The sequence below is a fragment of the Phragmites australis genome, chromosome 2 (genome assembly GCF_958298935.1).
Source record: "Phragmites australis chromosome 2, lpPhrAust1.1, whole genome shotgun sequence".
Classification (NCBI taxonomy): domain Eukaryota; kingdom Viridiplantae; phylum Streptophyta; class Magnoliopsida; order Poales; family Poaceae; genus Phragmites; species Phragmites australis.
Genome location: NC_084922.1, coordinates 46222129 through 46245998, shown reverse-complemented (window position 1 = coordinate 46245998; position 23870 = coordinate 46222129). Strand labels below are relative to the sequence as shown.

The 23870-nt window shown below is 46.4% G+C and overlaps 2 protein-coding genes across 2 annotated transcripts; one reads left to right on the top strand and one right to left on the bottom strand.

Moving 5' to 3' along the window:
- The first annotated feature begins 6457 nt into the window (after positions 1 to 6457).
- Positions 6458 to 13086, top strand: LOC133909271 (uncharacterized). The gene is made up of 9 exons (XM_062351632.1): positions 6458 to 6745; positions 7510 to 7622; positions 7788 to 7995; positions 8070 to 8625; positions 8695 to 8946; positions 9097 to 9288; positions 9359 to 9433; positions 9523 to 11910; positions 12460 to 13086. Exons 1-9 carry the CDS (start codon positions 6603 to 6605, stop codon positions 12763 to 12765), a joined length of 4233 nt encoding a protein of 1410 aa, XP_062207616.1. The 5' UTR covers positions 6458 to 6602; the 3' UTR covers positions 12766 to 13086.
- A 63-nt stretch (positions 13087 to 13149) lies between these two features.
- LOC133909272 (probable magnesium transporter NIPA6) lies at positions 13150 to 15898 on the bottom strand. The gene is made up of 9 exons (XM_062351633.1): positions 15482 to 15898; positions 15219 to 15275; positions 15040 to 15130; positions 14803 to 14963; positions 14586 to 14713; positions 14364 to 14501; positions 13917 to 14009; positions 13714 to 13831; positions 13150 to 13624 (listed from the first exon to the last, which is right to left on the bottom strand). Exons 1-9 carry the CDS (start codon positions 15648 to 15650, stop codon positions 13494 to 13496), a joined length of 1086 nt encoding a protein of 361 aa, XP_062207617.1. The 5' UTR covers positions 15651 to 15898; the 3' UTR covers positions 13150 to 13493.
- Positions 15899 to 23870: the final 7972 nt, after the last annotated feature.

Sequence of the window (23870 nt, the reverse complement as noted above, 5' to 3'; positions counted from 1 at the left end):
CATAGTTTTGTTCAGCAAGTCAGTGACTTATTCAAAGAGCCTAGTGGACTACCGTCGCCGAGGCCATTCGACCATTTGATCCCACTGATCCCTGGGGTTAAACTGGTGAATCTGCAGTCGTATAGGTACAACCCTTTCCAAAAGGATGAAATCAAGTGCCAAGTCAATGAGATGCTGAGACAGGGGGTGATCCAAATGAACTCCATCCTGTTTGTGTCACCGGTGTTGTTGGTCTAGAAGAAAGACGACAGCTGAAGATTCTGCGTCAACTACCGCCACTTGAATGCGGTCACGATGAAGAATAGATTTTAATTGTCGGTCGTCGATGAGCTGTTGGACGAGCTGGTGATGGCCGTATGGTTCACCTACCTAGATTCACGCGTAGGCTATCACCAAATCCGTATGCAACTCGAGGATGAGCATAAGACGACGTTTAAAACACACCAAGGATATTATGAGTTTCGGGTGATGTCTTATGGCCTAACTGGCGCGCTGGCTAATTTCTAGGGGACGATGAACATTACTGGCGCCAATGATGCAAAAGGGGATGCTCGTCTTCATAGACGATGTCCTCATCTATAGCTCCACACTGTAACAACATGATATGTTGTTGAAGAAGGTATTTGACATCCTGACGGAGCACCAATTCAAGGTTAAACCATTGAAATGCTTGTTCGTGCAGAAGAAACTTGTGTACTTGGGCCATGTGATCGGCGGTGGGAAGGTGGCCACATATGAAAAGAATATCAATGCGGTCAGGAATTGGCCTGTTTCCACTACGGCACATGAGGTGTGTTGATTTCTTGGACTTGCGGGGTACTATCGTAAGTTTGTGTGGCACTTTGGTGAAATTAGCCTGCCTCTGACCAATTTGCTGAAGAAGAACGAAGTGTTTGTGTGAACTTCAGATATGGAGACTTCCTTCCAAAGTTTGAAGCAGGCGTTGGTGATAGCTTCGGTCCTGGTGCTATCCAACTTTGACAAGCAGATTGTGATCGAGGCTGACGCATCGGAGAAAGGAATTGGAGCAATCTTGATCCTAACCACCCTGTAGCATTCCTGAGCAAGGCTCTAGGCCCGAAGACTCTTGACTCTCGACATATGAGAAGGAATGGTTGGTGATTTTGATGGTGGTGGAGCAATGGTGATCTTACTTACAACACGCTGAGTTTCTGATCCAAAGTGATCAAAGGAGCATTGCACATCTTGAGCAACAGCGGATTAGTACCCCTTGGCAACAGAAGTTGGTGGTCAAGCTTCTTGGTTTGTAATACATATTGATTTACAAGAAGGGAGTAGATAATCGAGGGCGGATGCGCTATCGCATTGCCACTAAGAAGAAAAGGAGGAATTGTTAGTAGTCTCTACCAGTGTTCCGATCTGGCTTGATCTGGTTTGGACGGGATATCACACCGACCCTGAGGCACAACATCTACTGACGGAGCTGGCTCAGGGAGCGCCAATGGGGGGACCTTACAGTTTGTCTAATGGTGTGCTTATATACAATGGAAGAGTATGAATGGGAAGCAACGAATCGACTCGACAAGAAGTGCTGAAGGCAGTGCATTCAGAAGTAGTGGGAGGACATACCAAAATCGAGGCCACTTACCAAAGGGTGAAGCAAACATTTGCATGGATAGGTTTGAAGGAATCGGTGAAACGATTCGTCAGTTCTTGCCACATTTGCAAGCAAACGAAGCCGGATTTGGCCAAATACCCAGGGTTGCTCTAGCCTTTGCCCATGTCGGAACACTCATCTAAGGTTTGCCGTTGTCTAACCACTTCAATGGAATATTGGTTGTGGTTGATAAATTCTCCAAATATACGCATTTCCTTCCATTACCTTATCTGTTCATCGCACTACAAGTGGCAAAGATCTATTTAGATCAGGTGTACAGGCTACATGGGCTTCCGCACACGCTGGTGTCGGATCATGATCGAATCTTCACAAGCTCGCTTTGGAAGGAATTGCTCCAGCTGGCGCGCATGGAGTTGCGGATGAGCTCCGCCTATCACCCGGAGACTGATAGACAGACAGAATGCGTGAACCAATGTTTGGAGACCTATCTACGCTGCTTCATCCATGCATGCCCATGACAGTGGAGCACCTGGTTGGCATCGGCGGAGTTCTGTTACTACATCGTGTGCCATTCGGCGATGGGGAGAACACCCTTTGAAGTTCTGTATGGGTAGCCACCACGGCAATTCGAATTCATGAACTTACAAGTGTGTCGGATTCCTGATTTGGCAGCTTGGATGTAGACCAAGAACTGATGAATGATTTGGTGCGCCAACACCTGACTCGCGCCCAACAAAGGATGAAGTACCAGGTTGACAAGAGGCGGTCAGAGTGAGAATTTGCAGTTGGAGATTGGGCATACTTGAAAATCTAGCCTTACATACAAACCTCTGTTGCTCGTTGATCTAACCACAAGCTAGCATTTCGGAATTTTGGTCCTTTTCATGTCATTCAGCGTGTGGGGGTGGCTTATAAGTTGCAACTGCCGAAAGAATGCCGCATACACCCAGTGGTTCACGTTTCCCAGTTGAAGAAGGCCATGCACTCGACTGAAAGGTGTGTCGGTCCTCTGCCACTAGCTCCAGCAAGCTCAGATGATCAGCAAGTGCCAGAGGAAGTCTTGGAGCGTACTCACCTATACAAGAAGGGATCCTCGGCATCAAAACATGTGCTCACGCGATAGACTGGCTTACCGGTGGTGCTCTCGACCTAGGAAGACCTTGTGGCTTTGAAACACCGCTCCCTGATGTGATGGCTTGGGGGCAAGCCATTGTTGAAGGGGAGTGAGATGTCACTACTCACGTCTCAGTTCATGGGACGACGTCACCTGGTCTAGCTACAACGGAGGAAGGGGCTACTGAAGGACCATGGTGTGGGCTGAGGCTAAGGCGGCCCAACACGTGATGAAGCCCAAACGAATGGGTGTGAGAGAGGCGAGAGCTAAACGGTATTTGTGTGAGTAGAGGAGAGAAGGGGAGGCAAGGAAGAACAGAGTTGTCCAAACCCTGTAAACCTCTACTGCCTCTGATCCTAATCCCTAATTGCTTCTGATCCTAGTCCCCAATCGCTTCCCTTCCTAGTCCAAACTTTCGTTCTTGTTACATTGCATTGCAACTACTAGGTTAGGACTTAGGATCGATGTCACAAAACACAAGGTACAACCTGCACCTTCAAATCTGGCGAAGGTCTGTTGCATTTAGTGTGAAACCTTGCAATGCTACATATTAAACGCATCAAAAATTTCTAAGCTTGTTTGGTTTAATGTCGTAATTCTGGATTGCTACATTTTCTTAGCACCATACCCCACATCATAGCCTCAGTTTTCTGTCAAAATTTGTTACATCCGTAGCGTCAATTTTCTTTGCCATAGTTTTTATGGCACGCCACCCTATGAGACATAGTGTGCCAAACTGGCTCATGAATATGTGATTTTCTTTGTATGCCTATACAAGCTAACAAGTTGATTTCTATCACAACCCTTAGCCGCCGACGATGGTCGCTGGTATGTGAGCCAACTACAAATCCGATCTAAAGAGAGACATGAGGAAGAAAATGGCAGGAACTTTTTCTCTATTTTCTTTGATAATTCCATATGGGATACAATATGTGGTTATAAACACAAAAACCAACACATTGCCCTTCGGCCCCGACTCACACCTATGCTAGTGAATGGCTATACGACAGCTAAGACACACCTATTTGAGCCTATTACTCTACCTCCTCTGTTTCTGCTTCTCCATCTGCTGTCACCAGCGCCACATGCGTGACAATTTCATGTGTTTTAAATTGTCTACTAAAAGCAATGTAAAATGATCTATATAAAAGGTAAATCTTTTTTTATATATATTGAGGTGCATATTTAATTTTCCATATAGGTAAATTTAGAGATTTTAACTAAAAACCACCCTCCAATAACTCTCCAAACAGGACCCCTATTTTTATCATTCCCCTAAACAAACCCCCATCCTAGCTACATATAGGGAGCGAGCTTCGTTCCCAATCCATCCCCTCATCGGGTTCCCGCACAAGGAATTCCTTCCCGCGCCAACCCAGCACCCAAGCGGTAACCTCCGTCGGCCGCCACCACCCCGCCCTCCCATCGTGCGTCGTCAACCACCACCCTCCCGCCGTGCAGCATCGACACCCACTATGAGCTCAGCCTCCGCCTCGTTGGGAGCTCAACCTCTGCCCACCTCGAGCTCGGCCTCCGCACTACCGGAGCATATTGGAGCGTGGACAGCGCGCCGGAGAAGTAGACGTTCATGTGGTGCGCGAGGACACCGCCCGCTGACTCATTGACAACGAAGACTCTGCTCACGTCAGCGACATCGGTGAGCTAGGGGTCGGCGCCGGCCTTATCATGGAGCCAGAGGAGGATCATGGTTGCGTCGTCGATGGCGACGGGCAGGTGGTGCTCGGACGTGAGACGGTAATCTCGGATAGGATGATGGCGCCCGGCTCCATGGAGAGCCTGTTGTAGGCGGCGTGGAAGATCGTCCACGCGTAGGAGCCGCTGCAGAAGCTGCCACTATAGAAATAGACCACGACAGGGAGCTTCCTCTTTCTGGCGTCCAACTGCATCTGTTTGCTCGTGAAGAAGAAATGTAGGGATGACATGTAGGGTCTATCCGTCAGTGACACATAAGAGAAAATATAGGGAATAGGGTATTGAGAGTTTGTTGGAGATGAATGAGATTTAGAGAGTCAATTTTATTAAAAAGACTCCCTATATGAGGATATATGGAGTGAGTTTTTAAGTGTTTCTTAGAGATGCTCTTAAAGACACTTATTTTTCTCAAGGGAACTCGTAGTAAAGACCTATTGGAAAGATATGGTTGTTGAGAAACAAAACTTTTGAGTTTGAACCAATATGACCCTATTTGGGACGAATAAATGCAAAACAGAGTATGGATGAAAAATACAGGAATATGATGCAGTGAAAAATGAAAAACTAAATGAATCCAAAACATAAGAATGAAAAGTTTGGGTTGTTTGGATTGTTTTTTTTTCTTCACAAGCTGTACTTTACCATGGTTAGTGTCGAGAGGGAAAAATTGATTGTATGTCATAAATTTAATTGCGTTTTGAAGATTTCCTATCCTAGCCTACATATTATTAAGAGAGGAATAATATTTTATCGAAATACAGCTAAAGTAGTGACATTCAAATCCAAAACCCCGTATATCCTACACGAATCCTTTGATCGAAAGGGAAATTGCCACCATACCATTATGTTGGAGCTAGTTTGCCAAAATACCATCCAAAAATACGTTGTTGCCATAATACCAGTACTGTCCATCATCGTTACTTAAAATAGCAATGCCATTCAACTCCGTGAGTTTTTTTTGTCGGGCTCTCTTTTTTTTTTCCACGTTGCAACTTGGTTCTTCGTCGCCAGTCACCTAGGCCTTGTTGGATCGGCGATCCTGCGCCACCTCCTCTCCCTCAGCTTCACCGACATCGTCATCGGCACCCACGCCGAGCTTGACCTCACCCGCCAAGCCGATGTTGAGGCCTTCTTCGCCGCCGAGCGCCCCCGCTACGTGGTCCTAACCGTCGCCAAGGTCAGCGGCATCCACACCAACTCCACCTTCCCCGCTGACTTTATCACCGCCAACCTCCAGATCCAGACCAACTTCGTTGATGTGGCACTCAGGTGCGGCTCCAGTGCTCGATCGCTGCTTGCCCCTCATCGCCGCACATGGGCCAGCGCGATAGCCAGGTGCTCGACCCTGGGCCATCGCACGACGGAGGCAAGGCACAACACCATCCTGTTCCCGTTCCTGCCACCGGCGACGCCAGCGAAACCGTCATCATCCACCGGTGGCGGCACGGCGAAGAACTCGAGGCGAAGGGACCTGGCGCACGGGCACCGCTCCAGGGAGCGGAGGAAGCAAGCGAGCCCGTGCACGTATGCCTCCATGGCACGGTCCTCGTAGCGGCCGACTCGCTTCACGAGCACCCTCTCCCTCTGCGCTGCCGCCCCATCGTCATAGCTGCCGTGGGACCTGGCGTCGTGGTAGAGGTCTAGGGTACCCTTGTACTCCAGTGGGAGGTGGGCGGAGACGGAGAGGTCGAAGACAGGGAGCCAACGGATGGGGTTGAGCCGCTGCCAGCATCAGGAGAGCATGGACATGGATACCGCGGTGCGTGAGTCATCGATGCGCTCGAGGATGAGGAGCTCGTCGGGGAGGGCGTTGAGTAGGTCGACGTCACTGGGAGGGCGACACTGTTTAGAATAGGAATCACCGTTAGCTTCGGCTAGCTCATAATGCTATTTTAGAGTAACATAGATGAACAGTAATAGTATTTTGGTAATGTTACAATTTTGAATAGTATTTTGACAAACTGACTCTAAATGGTATAGCGGTAATTTTTCCTGGCTTATCCAAACGCGGTTATTTGTTTTCGGTGGCAATCCTAGTGGAAGAGAAGCTATAGCCCCGCTGCCAGAGCCTTCTCGAACCCATCAAAACCGCCAAGCAAAGCACCGGCAAGTCAGCAACCAACGAGAGGCTGCGGCGATCGAAGTGGTAGAGCGCCCAGAGGCCGACGCCGGCGACGTGGAGGACGGCGGCCTGCGATGGACGCGCCGGGCGAGCTGCAGTGCGTGGGCCGGCTGGAGGTTGCCGCGCCGCCGCCGGCGCGCTACCTCCGCGTGGGCTCCCTCCCCGTCCCCACCGACTCCTCCGTCTCCCTCCCCGCCCTCCTCCCTTCCCCGTCCCCGTAAGCTCCTCTCTCCCCCACATCCTCGCTTCCGCGTGCGTGCTTAAGGACGGGAGGCGCGAGTCTAGGCATCTAGCTAGTGTTTGTGCGTTTGTTGCGATTGGATGTGGCTCCTGATTGACTCCCTGGGATGTAGCCTGTTCCAGATCACGAGCGACTGATGCTTATGGTTTTAAGCCTCTCAACGTTTTGGTAGGATTTTAAGGACTGATGCTGGGAATTTGAGATATAATGCGATGGAGCGAGCGCCCTCTAGTTGTGCAATTGGAGTTACTTGTGCTAGTGATTTGATATGGACTATGGAGGACCCTGGAGAGAGTAGGCGAGTTGAGTGTTGGGGATAAGGTTTTGCCAATTGCTTATTCAACTCGTAAATAGTTATGAGAGGAAATGGTGATGGAATCGTTATGGTGAAATGAATAGCAGCCATGTGCTGCTGTTAGCGAGGATTTTTCTGATGGATGGATGCAACTTACCTGAATTCAGTTGTTATAACTTTAAAATGAACAGAATTTAGAGATATTTCTGGCGGAACCTTTAATGCTGGTGGATACTGGATTCAACTTCCCCGCTTTTTGTTTTTTTTATCTTCTGTATGGTAATGACTAACAAGCACGTGCTCACAATCATATTGAAAGATAAAAATATAAAATGGCACTTCTTATGATCCTATCCAATGGAATTTCATACAGCCTTCAGATGTCTCATTCCTCATTCAGGAAAATTGCTGTTTAATTTAGCTCTTTCTGTGAAAAATAATGCAGGATTGGAGCTCCAAGGTATCAAATGCTTCCATTGGAGACTGATCTCAACACGCTTCCCATGATTCCAAACATCCCAGAGAAGGTTTTTCCAAATGACGCAAAGAGTACTGAAGGTGACCTCTTTCGACACTTGATAATTATTGTCTGATCAACAAATGAAATAAAGAATACTGGGTTGTGGCCAACATTCGATTTGAGCCATCCAGCACTCGTAAATGATTATAGGTATTGTGCGCAACAATACGTTTCTTATCGTCACCTTTGTTCATACTCTTCAGGATTACGGTATGACAATGGATTTGTCAACCAGAACTTATCAAGGAAGTGTGAAGCACTAGCTGTGTCAGGCCTAGCGGAATATGGTGATGAAATAGATGTGATTGCCCCAACTGATATTCTGAAGCAGATTTTCAAAATACCATACTCCAAGTCACAAGTATCCATTGCTGTGAACCGTATTGGAGATACTCTCATTCTAAACACAGGGTAAGTAGCTAATTGCATTATAGTAATCATGCTCGGTATAGTTAATACTAATGCGATGATCAATCGTGTTGTAGGCCTGATGTTGATGAAGGTGAGAAGATATTCAGAAGACAAAATAACCACCCTAAAGGATCTGATCCATCAATTCTTCTGAATTTTGCAATGCACTCAGTGCGAGCAGAGGCTTGTGATTGCCCCCCAAGTCATCAACCTTCACAGGAGAAGCAAACAGCATCCACTGTTTTCTGTGGACCCTTTAGTCATAGGGAGGGTTCTTTTGATTCGCCATCATCATCTAGTTTTAGCACATCGCCTTATCTGGATCAGAATGTCAGTCAAAGTAGAAAAACGTCGCATGGTACTCATGAAAGCCTGTACTTGGGAGCAAGAGAAAATAAGCAAAAAGTCAAAGGACCTGATCCTATCAAAAAACCCACTCATGTTGGTGAAAAAACCAGATGCGAGGTGCAAGAATCTGAGAAGAGCAAGAGAGTGGGAAACAATGGATTTCGGAAGGTTTGCTTTTGGCAATTTCACAATTTCCATATGCTTTTGGGCAGTGACTTGCTTATATTTAGCAATGAGAAATATGTTGCTGTCAGCTTGCACCTTTGGGATATTTCAAGACAGGTATGCTTTCTTTATTATTGAATATGGCTTCACACTTTCCTTCCCCTATTGACAAATTGTGTTTCATAGGTTACTCCATTGAACTGGCTTGAAGCTTGGCTTGACAATGTAATGGCAAGTGTGCCAGAATTGGCCATATGTTATCATGAGAATGGTGTTGTTCAAGGTTATGAGCTTCTGAAAAATGATGATATATTTCTACTTAAGGGTGTCTCAGATGATGGTACACCTGCATTTCATCCGCAGGTTGTCCAGCAAAATGGCCTCGCTGTCCTGAGGTTCCTTCAGGATAATTGTAAACAAGACCCTGGTGCATATTGGGTATGGCATTTTTTTTTTTTTTGACTGGCTGTGGGAACTATTGTGAAGATGTTAATTAGTCCCTTATCTGCATCACCTAAATAGCTCACCCTTTTCACCATAGTGATCATGCTTGTTCTTGTGCATTATACTGAACTTTTGCTTTTTCAGCTGTACAAAGGTGCTGAAGAAGATGTCATACAGTTGTATGATCTGTCTATCTTACCTGAAAAACATACAGCTGTTGATCATAGATCTCCGTGCAGTCCTATGTCATCTTTCATAAACAAGGGGAGAAGGGAGTCATTGTTCTCTCTGGGCACACTCCTCTATCGTGTTGCTCACAGGATGTCCTTATCAAAGGTACTAGAGAATTATCTTTCTTCTCTTTCATACATCTTTATTGACTATTAATATTATGTATGCTTTGCAGGTGCTTAGTAATAGAGCCAAATGTGCAAAATTCTTCAGGAAATGTTTGGACTTCCTCAGTGAGCAGGATCACCTGGTATTCTATTCATCATGTCATTATTTTAACATTTTCCTCTATTATTGTATCAGTAGATTCATGTCAATACTTGTTTTGTTATCATCTAGGTTGTCCGGGCATGTGCGCACGAACAGTTTGCAAGGCTCATCCTTAGATGCTACGAGGAGTTGGAATTGACATCTGAATCATTTATGATTGAGTCGGAAGTTACCCTCACTGATTTGGATGATGATTCTCCAGAGTTGAACCTCGAGAATTTACCATCAAAGGAAAATGATGTATTGCCAGAGATTGGCAAGAATGAGCCAGCAACGTTAGATAATATGTTGGAATGCTCACAGTCAGAATCTTCTGGTACAACAAATAGTTTAGTGGAACCAAACCATGTTGATAGTGATTCAGCATCTTCAGTTACAAAAGAAGATGTTTCTGCAGATAGTTTGGTAATGTGTCAGGCTGGGACCTCACAGATATCAAAAACAATTGCCGATGCAATCTCCTCTAAGTTGGCTGCTATACATCACATATCACAAGCTATCAAATCCCTCAGATGGAATCGACAGCTGCAGAACACTCAGGAAGGTCGTGCCGACAGTGCAGATACCATTTGGGAGAGATCAGTCAACTTTTCTTTATGCCGGTGTGGTGATGTTGACTGCATCGAACTCTGTGACATCAGGGAGTGGCTGCCAAAATCGAAAATGGATCATAAATTGTGGAAACTTGTTCTTTTGCTTGGGGAATCTTATTTGGCACTTGGAGAGGCATACAAGAATGATGGGCAGCTTCAGCGCACCCTTAAAGTTGTTGAATTAGCTTGTTTGGTATATGGGTCTATGCCTAAACATCTTGATGGTGATGAGTTCATCTCATCCATGTCCAACAATTCATTGAGTCGTGAAGATGTTGATCTAAAAACCAAATTCGTACTTGATGAGGCAAACTACTGCAAGAACACCGAATGCTTCAGTTACGAAATTTCTTCTCAACGGTTGCCTCCAAATTATTTATTTTGGGCAAAGGCATGGATGCTTGTTGGTGACGTCTATGCAGAATATCACAGATTGGGTGGTCTTCAAGCAAAGGAGGTACCAGAACAAAAGTCTCATGGTGAAGTTAGAATGTCAAATGAAGTTGCAATGGAGGTCAAACGCCTTAAGAGAAAACTGGGAAAGGATAAGCAGAATTGCGGCACATGCTCTCTGATAAACTGTAGCTGCCAAAGTGATAGGGCAAGTAGTGGCAGCAGTGCAAGCAGCAGTAGACCTGGGGCCTCTACATTATATGGTCGAAAGAAAAACAAAAAATCACTTGGCAGGAGCATTCATTCACAATCTAGAGGAACTAATGAGAGCCCTAATGCACAGGAAGCTATGCAGCAAGGCTCTGAAAAAAAGCAGCACAGTGTGAATGATACTTGTCTTGGAAACCTCTCAGGATCAAATGATGATGTTGATCATTACAATCATGGCATGAAAAATCAGTCAGCAAATGCCGGTGGGGTTCCTGATAAATCTTATGAAGGTGTTTCCAGTGCGAAGGGTGGTGGTATCTTCAAATTCCTTGGTGGTCCCAAACCAGGAGATATTGAGTACAACTTGTCTTGTGCCATTCACTGCTATGGTGCAGCTAAGGGAGCATCGTTTACATTTCCTGTGCATTCAGCAGAAACGTCCACCATTCTTAAGAAAAGAGGTTGGGCATTTAACGAACTGGGCCGTTGTAGACTTGAGATTAGAGATCTGGGTAGTGCTGAGATTTCTTTTGCTGATGCTATTAGAGCATTTCAAGAGGTCTGTGACCACACAAATGTTATATTGATCAACTGTAACTTAGGTCATGGTAGAAGAGCCTTAGCAGAGGAATTGGTGTCAAAGATAGATGAATTTCAGAAGTATGATCTTCCTGAAGGTGCATATATGCAATCCATTAAGTCAGCCAAGTCAGAATATTTTCAGGCAATAAACTACTATTCAGCAGCTAAGAGGCAACTGACATATGTTAATAATGAGGTCGATGAAGTACTGTACAATGAGGTTTACACACAGTATGCCCATACGTACCTGAGGCTTGGAATGTTTTTGGCAAGGGAAAGCTTCTTAACTGACAGTTATGAAGGTGGACTTGTCAATGAATCATCTAATAGAACAGTTCTTGAGATTTCAGCAAGCGATGCTTTTCGGGAGGCTTTGTCCACATATGAATCCCTTGGTGAGCATCGCAAACAGGAAGCTGCTTTTGGTCATTTTCAGCTCGCTTGTTATCAGAGAGATCTGTGCTTAAAGTTCCTAGATTTAATTGACAAAGAGGTGAAACAGAAGAATGAGGATAAATATCGTCAGAAAAGCAAGTGGTATGGTTCACTAGCAGAGAAGAACTGGCAGAAGGCTTTAGAATTTTATGGTCCAAAGACACATCCTACTATGTTTCTTAACATCCTTATGGCGCAATCTGCCATTTCTATTAACCTTTCTGATTCCTTCCACTCAAGTGCGGTATGTTCTTTTTCCTGGTCTTGCTACCTCTTCCATCTCCAGCTGTTCTGTATGCTAGATTTAAGTTCAGTCGCTGTTCTGTCTGGCATTTTTGAAAAGGGATTTCCTATTCAAACTTTCAAAGGCCTTGTTGTTCAGTGTGCTATTTCACCCTATGTTTATTGTACAGAGCAATGCTGTATGTGTAGCAGAATCATAGCTGAGTTATGCTTTATATTTGATATGATACTATTACGTCCGTAGTGGTAGCCTGGTAGGTGTAGTTTTGGTAAGTAACTACATTCTGTTTCTGCCAAGGAGTTGTATATTTTCATAGAGGGCGAACTCTGAAAAGCCCTTTTGGTAGTATAGAAATCTCAATTGGTCAGCACACACTGGCTAATAATAGGCTCATTATAGTTACCAGTAAGTACCAGGTCGAAACCGGGTGAGCTTTTTTGCTACGAGTTCGCCTTTTATTTGCACCTTGTTCTGGCCATCATAAATGTATACAGCCTGGAAGTGAATGTTCCTTTTTCATTTATTTGATATTTTGGGTCTTCCTTGTAGATGCTTGAAGCTGCGCTGGCTCACTTGTTGGAAGGCCGCCATGTGGTTGAAGCAAACGAAGACTACTCCAGCGATGTGGATCTGGATATAAAGCCGAAGTTCTGGAGCCAGTTGCAGAGCCTGTTGAAGAGCATGTTGGCGGCAGCACTACCTAGCAGTAGCCGCACAGGCAGACTAGTTTCTGTCGGCCAGGCTAGCACCAGCAACAGAGGGGAACCTTCTAAACTGAAAGAGATGTATCGTCTGTCTCTCAAATCTTCCTCTCTGGGCCAGCTGCATGCGTTGCACAAGCTTTGGGTCTCTTAACACCTTCATTTCAGAAATGGTTTGCTGCCCATGTTTTGTGTCGTCAGCATCTTGTTGTATGGTTGTGATTGCACAGTTTTTATTCGTTGTTCATTGCACGCTTGTTCTCTGATATGATTTCCAGGCCAGGTTGTAGCTGAATATCTCCAGAGTACACTTAAGTATAATCGCCAGGAGGGGAAAACACACTAGTTACTGTGATTGTGGTACTAACTTATAAACAACAAATAAGGACCTCCGATGAAAAGTGCCAGTGTAATATATTGTTCCCAGAAGGATCTATGTTCAAAGCACTCAAGGAGCTTACTCCATATTCACGAATACACAAAAACAGGGCAAGCAGCTTGCTTGGTTTCAAAACCTCACTGAGCTTTCGTCAAAAAAAAAAACCTCACTGAGCTGGGGGTTTTACATACACAATGCATAGCAAAAATACAAACCACAAATACATCAACTTACATTCTGGAGAGAAGAGTTTTAAAAGATACTGTGATAGCGATAGGAAGCTAACAACTACATAATTGACATTCTATTGGGTCGCTAAATCCTTGATGAACTTCCTACAATACCTTCGCAACTTGTCAGACTAGGATGCTCAAAAGTTAATTTGTGGCCACCAGCTCAGATGAAATGCATCGAACACAATCCGACATGAAATTTCGCAATTGCTTTGAGCTGGTGTCAACTAAGATGGGTCTTGTAACAGATGACAGGCTTCAGTATCCAACCTACACAAAGTAGTCTTGCCGCACAACAGTGATGAATTCACATGTAAGGGAGTCATCCTCTTTTTGTTTCCCAATATCGCCATTTCCTTGGATGTGCCAATATATTTTTGGAGGGAGTGGTGTATACATGTCTGCAGTAATAGACAGAAAAGTTCACGAGGCAACAATTTGGAGAAGATATTTGCCATACGAGGTTCTACCAAACTGGACAAAGATTTACCTGCTGATACAGTTTGATCAGGATCTCTAGTCGAATGTAGCACGACAGTACCAGCAAGAACTGTAAGAAATCCACAAATTTCAGATGCGATGTTGCTTGCTCTCTGCCCAGACCAGTCCTGTATAGTCACCATAAAAAAGTTTACTAACAAACTAACACAGGACTACCATGCTTTACTAAATTTTTAAAAAAATTATGCTCACCTTGAACATTATGGCACTTGCTAAGATGGTGAGGGTTGTAAACATGGCATAGTAGATGGGAGAGACAACTGCTGTATTGAAAGTATCCAGTGCCTGAAAATTTAACACAACAGGCAGCAACACAGTAAGTACATTAGCTGCTAAAGAAGTAGCCTCTGTAAAAAAGAACTTAACTAAGTTAGCCAAACACTAAGATTAAGTACTGCAATATCACGAACTGAAATTAAGTACTGCACAATCACACGACCAACGATGCAATAAATTAGCCAATGTGAATGTGAATACGTGACCTCTGAGACGATTTTCTTTTAGGAAGCATATGGCACAGTTTTCAGACAGCTTAGTTTAGATCTGTTAAGGATGCACTATTTTGTGAAATACTCCTATTTAAGAGTGACAAGCTTCCTATTAATGTATATTGATTTACTGACCAGGCATGAGGTGTACCTTGTTCAGGTAAACTAATTGAATAACTATACATGTTGCTGAAACCACTGCAAATAACCATGTCTGGAAACAGCCGGCCTGGTTCATGCCCTCAATTGTAAGCTTGATGGCAATGCCCACAGCCTTGATGCTCATTACCTAATGAAACACAATAGCAAACAAACTTCATATTGGAAACGAAACAATTAGAATACCAAAAGCAGAGGCATGCACAACACTTACCGTCAGGGATCCAACCACCGAGCAAATCCCAACATAGACCATTATGTTCGTCTGTCCATACCGCGGAGAGCAATATAGAATCAGAAACAGTGATACTGCCACTGCTACGGCAGCATAGCAAAGGAAGGCTGCAATGGCAAAATTACAGAACAAATTCAAAGCATAATTTCATTGTGATGACAAGTAGTAGCTACATGGAAAAACCTTGGAAACTCACTAGGTTGTGTTGCCAAGTTCCAAATCTGTTCCACTGAACCAGGGGTCCTCTCTTGGGGAGCATGGAGGATGATCATTGTGGACCCAACAATGCAGAGACCACAGCCCAGCACGCCCACCCGATGCAACTTCTCATTCAGTATGAAATGGGCTAGAACAGCACTGCATCCAACAAATCACCATATAAGCATACAAAGACACATTCAGAACAAACCAACTTGAACATTCACCAATTTACCTGACGATAATGCTGAGCGCGCCCAGTGGTGTGACGAGGACGGCCGGCGCAAACATGTAAGCCACGAAATTGGCAATTTCCCCGACAAGCACTGCAAAGTTCCAGTTTTGTACAAACATTTCGGCACAATTCTAGCATGATTAAGAACAAACAAGGCTACGGGAATCGTTGCTGCTTACTGGTGACCATCCCTACCCACCAGAGCGGCTCCAAGAGGTAGCCATACCCTCCGACACCTGAATTTTTCAGCAATCCAAGGAATGTCACATCGTATGTTACATGAAATCGACCCGTACTGGGCATCAAGGAGCGGCTTTGTCACATTCCGCAGCATGTAGGGTTCGAATTAGCATTCGAGAACCAGAGAGACCTAGAGCTACGACGCGAGAACGAGGGAGCCAGCGCCTTCGGGACGCGGGGACGGAGAGGTAGCGGCAGATACCTGCTCGGGTGCCCGCGGCGCCGGCGCGGCGGAGACCTTTCTTCTTGACGATGAAGCTGACGCCGATGAACGCGGAAGAGGCGACGGCGAGGAGCGAGCCCTTGAGGTTGGCGGCGAAGAGGTCGCCGGCGGCGGCGGCGGCGGCGGCATCCGTCGCGTCGGGGCTCATCGGTGGCGTGCGGTGGCGGGTCGCGGCCGGCGCATTTGAAGCGAGCCTCCGGGCTCAGGTTCGGATTTGGAATCTGGGTTCGAAGTGGTGCGCTTTGTTTTTGCCGGCGATGTGCGCGATGGGGTCGGAGCTGGACGGAGGAACGAGGGAACGGAACAGTGTACCAGGGTCCAGGAGGGGGAGGAATTTAGAAACCTAATTATTTAATCCCCATTTCGGGTTTTGCCTTGCAATTGCTTGGAGTACATGGATACGTATACTGCCAGTCTCTGCCACCAAGTGTCGTGTTCGACTTGATGTTTGGAACTTGGGTGTGGAGGAGATAACGTGTGCGCGTAAGTTACTACAGTAATTAGTAAACTTTTCTTGCCTTCTAAATTTCAAGCGACTGAAATTTCAAAATTTTACAGTCAAAGGTGTGCTCCTTTATCCTTATCTCCGGTCACTATCGATCAGGGTTCGGGATAGGTGTTCTCTAAGCTTAGAGTTATGCCCGAGGCTACAATCAGACCGGTGTGGGCAACGGAGTGACGGTGCGTCATAGCATTGACGTCGGCATCGCAAGTGGCAGGAGGTCGGTGGGCAGGTCAGTGGCAGAGGCATAAAAACATATCGATTAGTGCGAGGGAGGACAGGAGGAGGCGGGCTGTGTGGGGAAGCAAGTGACGCTGTCATCATGGAGAAGTGTGCATTGGGTGGGAGGAGGAAGAAACAATCTCATTCATCCGGTGCAGATCATGTGGCTAAAAACGTTGACTGAACCGATCGTTTTTTTAGTAGATTGAAACATAGCATTGCCCTAAACTTTTTTTTTCCAATTCTGGTAAGTACATATCAACTGATTGGTTATTACTCTTCCACGCCTTTTAAATTTTAGGCTCTTTCACGCCTCTTAAATTTTACATGCTTGAAATTTAGGAGATGCGGTCCGGTGACGGGTTAGTGCCTGCGGGGTTAGGGTTTTAGGGTTGACCGTGGTAGCTTTCCGATGGGCGGTAGGCTTAGAGGAAAGTTGGTGGCAGTAGTCCGATCTGTCAGAGGAGGTGGGCGCAGGGGCAGAGCAGCGAGACGGAGGGGAAGCCACCGGCCGTTGGTGGGGGAGGACAGTCGATGGACGTGCTTGGGCAGGGGTGAGTGGAAACGGTCTGACGGAGTTAGGTTACTGCAGTGGTGGTGTATCCAATGGTAGGAGTGTCACTAAAGACAGATGAAGATAGATAGGAAGCAAGGTAGCAAAGTTGATGTCAGGAGAAAGGGACATCGTCGGGAGATTGAAAATAGCTATGAGCTGTTGGTGCCGGAAGTCTAAATTTTTTTCAAAAACAAACATATGTTCTTTTAGCATCTGCCTTACTCTTCGGTAGCGGTAAACCTGGAGCAGCATGACCCGTCTCACTCCCAGCGCACTCGTCAGCGTCTGCGCCAGCACGTCCTACGCTGTCCGTCCGTCCGTCGGGGAGCGTAGCATACGATCCAGATCGCGTGCCGGCCGGACGCCGCTCGTGCTACCCCCCCCCCCCCCCCCCCCCCCGGGGAGCTAGCTCTTGCCGCCGGCCGGAGCGAGCGAGCAGGTGACTTTCTGCCTTTCTGTTTGTTTTAGCCCGCGCGTCTGGACTTTGGAGGAGGACTCGTGCCGGCTCGCTCGTTGGGTGGTCGTTCGTCTCGTCTCACGGCACGCCCCATTGGCCTCTTCGTGCCGGTCATTGGGGGCCGTGAGCTCGAGACGTGGGGGGCGGAGACAACTTCAGGTGGGATGGGACAGTGGACTGAAGGCTCGGCTTTCTCGTCCAGCGCTGGCGTTTTTTGTTTGCGGCGCCTGCAGGTGCCAATTGTCTACTCCGCCGCTTTCACGCGATGGCGCCATCGTCGATCACGCGCCAAACGACCCGGCCCGTGAAAACCTCAACTCTCATGGTGCCAGTACAGGGATATACGGCGACAAGGAGAAGATGGATGGACAAATTGCACGGCAATCGCCCGTGAATCTGTTCGTCGTGCAGAACATCGACCTTCAGAGCTCGGTTCACTCTAGTGCCCTTGGTGACAGTGGCGCCGTTGTAGCACATGTATCTGCATCAGATTCCCAATAGGGAAGCACCACGTAGCAGGGAACAGGGAAGCGGTGTCCTTTTCTATGGTCCCAGACCTTAACCGTTGCTAACCATGCGCTAAAACAAACATCAAATCTCCATTACCAAAGCTTCGTCCGCCAAAAGGACATTAGTTGCTGTAGGCTCACAATCGAGGCCCTACAACAAAGTTGGCTAATAATGAAGCATCTACGGTCCAAAATAATATAGGAGCACAGTTAAAAATCTAACATAACAACATGCATATTCTCCTTAGTCAATGTACGTATGCCATGGCAAATCGTTTGATTTGAAAAGAGCCAAAGAGGAGTGCTGTCTTAAGACTACAAGTAAAGACGGTTATTTGAGAATGCACACACAATTGTCATTCAGGCCTGTAGAACCATTGGATAATACCGACCATGTTTGAGCAGTTACATGATTTCATCATCGTACTAGCTAGATTATCATGATGAACGATATGTTACTTTAACGTCACCTTGAGCAACATATCTACTGTTGCTATGCAGCCACAGTATTTCATATGAGAAGTGGATCTCGGTTCAACTACATTTCAACCTTTATGCTTCCTTCTAACTCCGGACAAGCAAAGCGAAGCGAGTAGCGAGCAGAGCACGTAAGCCAAGCAAAACCCCTTCCTGGAGAGTTGGTGCGCAATTCCGACGAGCGCCAAACTCTTATTGGGTGCGATCGAGGCAAACTGATGGAACGAAGTAACCGGCCCAATTGACAACTCCTGCCCCATGGCCACGTCAGGCGATCAGGTCAGGTGTGCGGACGAGAGAGTCGCACGCGAATCCAGCCAAGCATCGCTGCATCGGGTTCGATTCCTGGACGAGGGAGGCAGCCGAGCCGAGGCCGAGCAAGCTGCCCCGCCGCACGCCACGCTCCCGTCCGCTCCCGTCCTCTCCTCTCGTATCGTGTAGAATGGACGACGCAAAAGCGAAAGCCTCCCTCGCACGGATGAGACGCCTGCTGACCACCACCCGACGCTGAGGGAACAAGGAGTGGCGGAGCGGGCTCGCGAGACCCCGCCGCGGCTTGTGATTCCGTGACGGGTACTCGCGTCGTTGGACTCCAGCGAGGTGCGCCGTCTCTTCGCATGCGGCCGCGCGGCGCCCGGTCGGCCTCCCGATCTGCGCGGGTGGAGACGGCAAATGCCGAGAGGAATCACGCAATGCACCGAGGATTTCAGCCACCGAGCCACGCCATACGGGTAGAACTCTCTGTTTGGATGAGAACTTTAGATTCGACGGTGACTGGTCTTCTCAAACTCTTTTTTTTTTGTTGTGAAGCCGGTCTTCTCAAACTCTGTCCACACTGCTGATGCCCTTACAAGAAAAGAGCTCGGGATATCAGTAAATCCTCCCAATTCGGTACTTCGATGGCGGAGCTAGTTCGTCCAGTACAAATTATACGTGTAGCGCTCATCTGCTCTGATGGCCATACCAGATTCCACACAACTGTGGGCCGTATGGCCCGCATCCCGTTTGGCCTATCCATGTTCAGTGGGGCCGGCCTTTAATACGTGAAAGCACCATGACCCACCACCACCCCCACTTGGCTGGGCTGGGACCACCAGATAGCCGTCAGGTCGGCTCAGTGGTGGGTCCACCGGTCAGAATAGGTGGGGCTGCCTCCTCGAGCCCCCCACTGGAGTAGCAGTACGAAGTTGGAAAGCGTGAAGCCTCAGAAAAAACACATCGAGAGAGAGAGTGAGGTGACTCGCTATGTTTCGATTTTTAATATATATATGTATTGTTTATTTTATAAGGTATTTTAAAATAATTTATTATCTTATAATCATTTAAGAATATAAAAACTAGTAAGAAATCACTTTCATTTATCTCCTCTTTAAATAACTTATTATATTAGCTTTTTACTTACATATATATATATATATATCTAATTAATATTTCATAAACCAGTTATATTGAGCATATATTGAGCATCAGGGGTAAGGATGGCAATGGATCTGCTCCCGTCGGGTTTTGCTGGAATGGAACGGAACTCGAAACCCGACTCGTCAAACCCGATCTGAACCCGAAATCAATATCGGGTGCAAAACCACTCCTGCCTCCGGCCCCGACGGGGACCCGAAACCCGACGGGCAACCCGAAACCCAGTAGTGTGACGGCGACGAGTCGGGGCAGGGCGGGCGAGCGGGGTGGGGCGGGCGCGGGTACTGGGTGGGTGGGGTTTCGGGTTTCACGTGACACCCACAGGTGAAAAAACAGACCTAAACTCGAACCCAACCCGAGTTAAGATCCGACCCAACCTGACCGATAGCATTGCGAGATTTTTTTTCACCGAACCCGCCCCGTCAAATCTGAAACTCACGGAGACCCGACCTGACGGATGAAACTGCCACCCTTAATTAGGGGCGTCAGGGCGAGGCCTGAGGGGCGTCAGCGCTCATGGACGCGGGCCTGAGGATCTCTAGTGGTTGCGTCTTTGTGGCCTAGATATCAGTGCAGCACACAGCACAGTAGGAAACGTCTATGAGGTCAACGGAGTCAAAGTCGGTTCGATTTTCTTCAAGCATGGCGGCTGCTACGAACCGCAAGACGAAGCGATAAAATTCTCTTGCTAAATTAAATTCTTCACATGCTTTTGTTTAAAAGTATGATACAAGCTCTACCGATTATATTAAAGAAGAAAATTAACTTAATTTATGAGAAGAAATTAGATTTGAATATTTTAAAACTGTACGAATTATTAGAGAGGAAACTAGCCAGATTCGGACATAGACGACCTGAATCAAAATTGATCCAATAACGGTCCCTATAGCACTGAATACAACTCTATTAATCAACAAGTCCGACATAAATCATTGTTAACTAGCACGCGTCGTGACGTGGTAGCTCCAACTTCCAGAATGAACCACAACTGCTGCCTTAACTTCGCATGCTTAACATCTAGTTTTGCATCGTTAGACCATCTCTAATTATATTCTCTTCATTTTGTTCTTTTCTTGATTTATTTTCTTATTTTTATTTTCTTTATTTTTTTTATCTCTAACAGTTTTATTCAATAGGAATCGCGAAGAAAAAGGAGAGAAAATCCTGTTCTGGAGGGAATGATCTTCGAAATACCTTCGTGACAGAAACTGTAAAGGGAAATCGTTGGAGTGCTAAAGAGAACGAAAATCCCGTCGTGAAAGAATTCTGAACTCTAAAAAAAAAACCGTTGAAGATAGTCTTAGTGTATATCTTTTCCTTCCGAAAATGCGGTGCAGTGTTAGTGCATATCTTTCGTTTATTCGTGTTGATAACTTCTCGATCTCTTTCAAAAATATCAACTAGTGTGGCTATTTTTAGTCAATAGTACAAGCACGTAATCTTTTGTTTTCATTTGGATCTCTGCAATTTGCCTATTCAAGGATCATTTTTTCCTTTTCCTTTTTATTCCGTGCTAGTCAATAATATAAGCTTTTTCGGTGAGAAACGTTGTTTATTTCCATCCAACATTTTTCTGTAAGGCCCTGCGCTATTGCTTCTAAAATTACAAGGATCTAGATTTTGTTGATACGAAAAGATGTCACATCAAATACTGAGTATTTTATATGCAATATCCGATGACCAGCACTTAAAATACTCTAGTTGTGACGCTACATCGTTAGATTTTCATTGTCACGCATGCTCAAGAGTGACCATGTCGTAGCGCGGATGGCCAGTAGTTTGTTATTGGTGTCGAGATAAAAAAAACATGTAGCAATATAGATTAGAAAAGAGAACATGACTATAAGAGCTAGACAAAAGAGATAAAACGAAAGGTAATGTAAATTATGTTTGATTGATTGGTATCTCCTTAATCGGTCATGACCCTCTAATATTTAAAGGGTGACAGGTCTTAACTGTATAAGACCAGGACTCATAATTCAAACAGTATAAGGTTTACAGATATGATTTGGCTATGTCTTCTGATCTCCAAACTTTCTATAGCTAATATATCTTTTCTAGTCGACAACATAAACTCCCATATATCTACTTGAGTATCCTTTATTGCAGTTTGTATTTCCTGGATTCGACTACATGCTCAATACAAACATCTACTCGTGTACCACCTTCTCGGTCTGACTACCTGCTCAGAGACCACCTAGTCGGAGATCACCTGGTCAGAGTCACCATGGTTGGAGATCACCGTGGTCGAAGCTCACTGAAGATCACTGTGGTCAAAAATAACCTGGATAGAGACCACCAGCTCGGTTTGACCACTCCCGTGCATTTGACCAATCCAATCATTACTGCAATAATTATTACAGATATCAAATCTTGCTATTAACACATACCTCCCAATTTTTTTGGTAAAGCTTGCTTACCAAAAAATATAATTGCATGATAGAACTGGTATAGACAATGCATTACCTCTCCACTTACATTTCTTAGGACGATGATCAAGACACTAGCCTCAGATGCTCCTTAAGGCGATGACAAAAAAAAAAAAAACCATTGACCAAATAACTTCACATCACATCTACTCTAAGCATCTTGCCATACACTAGGATAATATTTCTTCAAGTATCGTCCGTTAGTAGCTTTATGCAATTTCTCCCCGTGTAAAGTTTCTAACAAATAAGAATTTTCGGGGACAACACTTACAACTCTGTATGGACTTCCCAGCTCGAAGACCACTGACCAAACTTATTATCTTTTAATCTAATCGGGAGGATAGTCTTCTATACAAGATCTCTAATTTGAAATGACTTTGCTCTTACCTTCTTATTGTAAGCTTTGGCTACTGTAAGAGGATAAACTCCACAAGCGGGGATCCGGATGGACCCCCTTTGAGATTCGGCCAGGGGGATGATTCTGAATCTACCTCGTACGTGGAATAAATGGGAGTAAATAAGATGCAGGTGGGTTGGATGATCGGATGCAGAAGGAAATAAGTGCTCCGGGAATTTTAGACAAGTTCGGGCCGCACGGAGCGTAATATCCTACTCCTGTGTGTGTGCGCTATAAATGCTCAGGGAATGTCTCTCTAAGGATCTCTTGTGTTACAAGGATGTTTATCTAAGTCTAGAGCTTCGTGCTTCTTGTTCTTCGTCGGCTTGTCTTCTGTGTGTCTTGATCTTCTCCAACTTCTCTGTCTTAAGCTCGAACTGAAGGACCCGATCGATCCAAGTTGTTCCTTCTCCTTCTCCAGGGATCCTGCCCCTCTTTTATACCCCGTCGGGGCGGGTGGCGTGCCCAGAAAGGATGTCGCGAGTTCCAAGGTGCCATAAATAGAAAGCAACCATCATGGGCTGCAGCTTGATGTTACGGGGAGGGTTGAAAACGCGCCCCCGTCCGGTCTTGTCGTCATCGTCCTACTTTTCGACGGGTGCCCCGCGTGCCCACCCGGTCGGAGCGAGCCTGACACAGCAGAGCGGCACGCGATATGCCTCGAGCCTGCGACGTTATTCCGAGGCGCGCCGGATGACGCGCGATGAGACCCGCGCATTAAATATCCCCATGCCTCCCTGCCAGACCGTGGCAGGGACTAACAGCAGGCGTGAGGAGAGTGGTTGGAAGTGACAGGCCACGCGCCCTCTTAAATGCAGCATCGGGCCTCTCACCAATTGACACCTCACCGCTGAGCCCCTATGGGGCCCACCGGTGAAGGACTTCTCAGGTCCTCAAGGAACTGTGAGTGCTCGGGGACTACTGTTCACAGCCCCGAGCACTCTCTCCCGGATATGCTCTTCCTTGGTCCTCGGGGAACTACGAGTGCTCGGAGACTACTGTTCATAGCCCCAAGCACTCTCTCCCAGATATGCCCTTTCTTGGTCCTCGGGGAACTCAGGTGCTCAGGGACCACTGTTCATGGTCCCGAGCGCCCTCTCTCGGAACTTGACTGCTCGGGTCCTCAGGAAACTCGGATGCTTGGGGACCACTGTTCATGGCCCCGAGCATCATCTCCCGGAACTGTGACTACTCTTGTCATCGGGAACTCGGGTGCTCGGGGATCACTGTTCATGGGCCCGAGCACCCTCTCCCGGAACTTGGCCTTCTCATACCTCAGGGAGATAATCCCCGAGGGAGGGCGCCACGTGGCACTCTGCTGTCCTAGCCTCGGGACTCAGGGACCCCTGGTTCCCATGTCACCGACAGCTACTCTTAATTTATTCTTCTAAATTTCTCTTAAA

Coding starts and splice junctions, on each gene's coding strand:
- LOC133909271 (XM_062351632.1), top strand. CDS start 6,603: ATGGACGCGCCGGGCGAGCTGCAGTGCGTGGGCCGGCTGGAGGTTGCC. Junction 7,623..7,787: donor TGACGCAAAGAGTACTGAAG/GTGACCTCTTTC, acceptor CATACTCTTCAG/GATTACGGTATGACAATGGA. Junction 7,996..8,069: donor ACTCTCATTCTAAACACAGG/GTAAGTAGCTAA, acceptor ATCGTGTTGTAG/GCCTGATGTTGATGAAGGTG.
- LOC133909272 (XM_062351633.1), bottom strand. CDS start 15,650: ATGAGCCCCGACGCGACGGATGCCGCCGCCGCCGCCGCCGCCGGCGAC. Junction 15,131..15,218: donor GTGGGTAGGGATGGTCACCA/GTAAGCAGCAAC, acceptor GGAACTTTGCAG/TGCTTGTCGGGGAAATTGCC. Junction 13,832..13,916: donor CAAGTGCCATAATGTTCAAG/GTGAGCATAATT, acceptor GTGACTATACAG/GACTGGTCTGGGCAGAGAGC.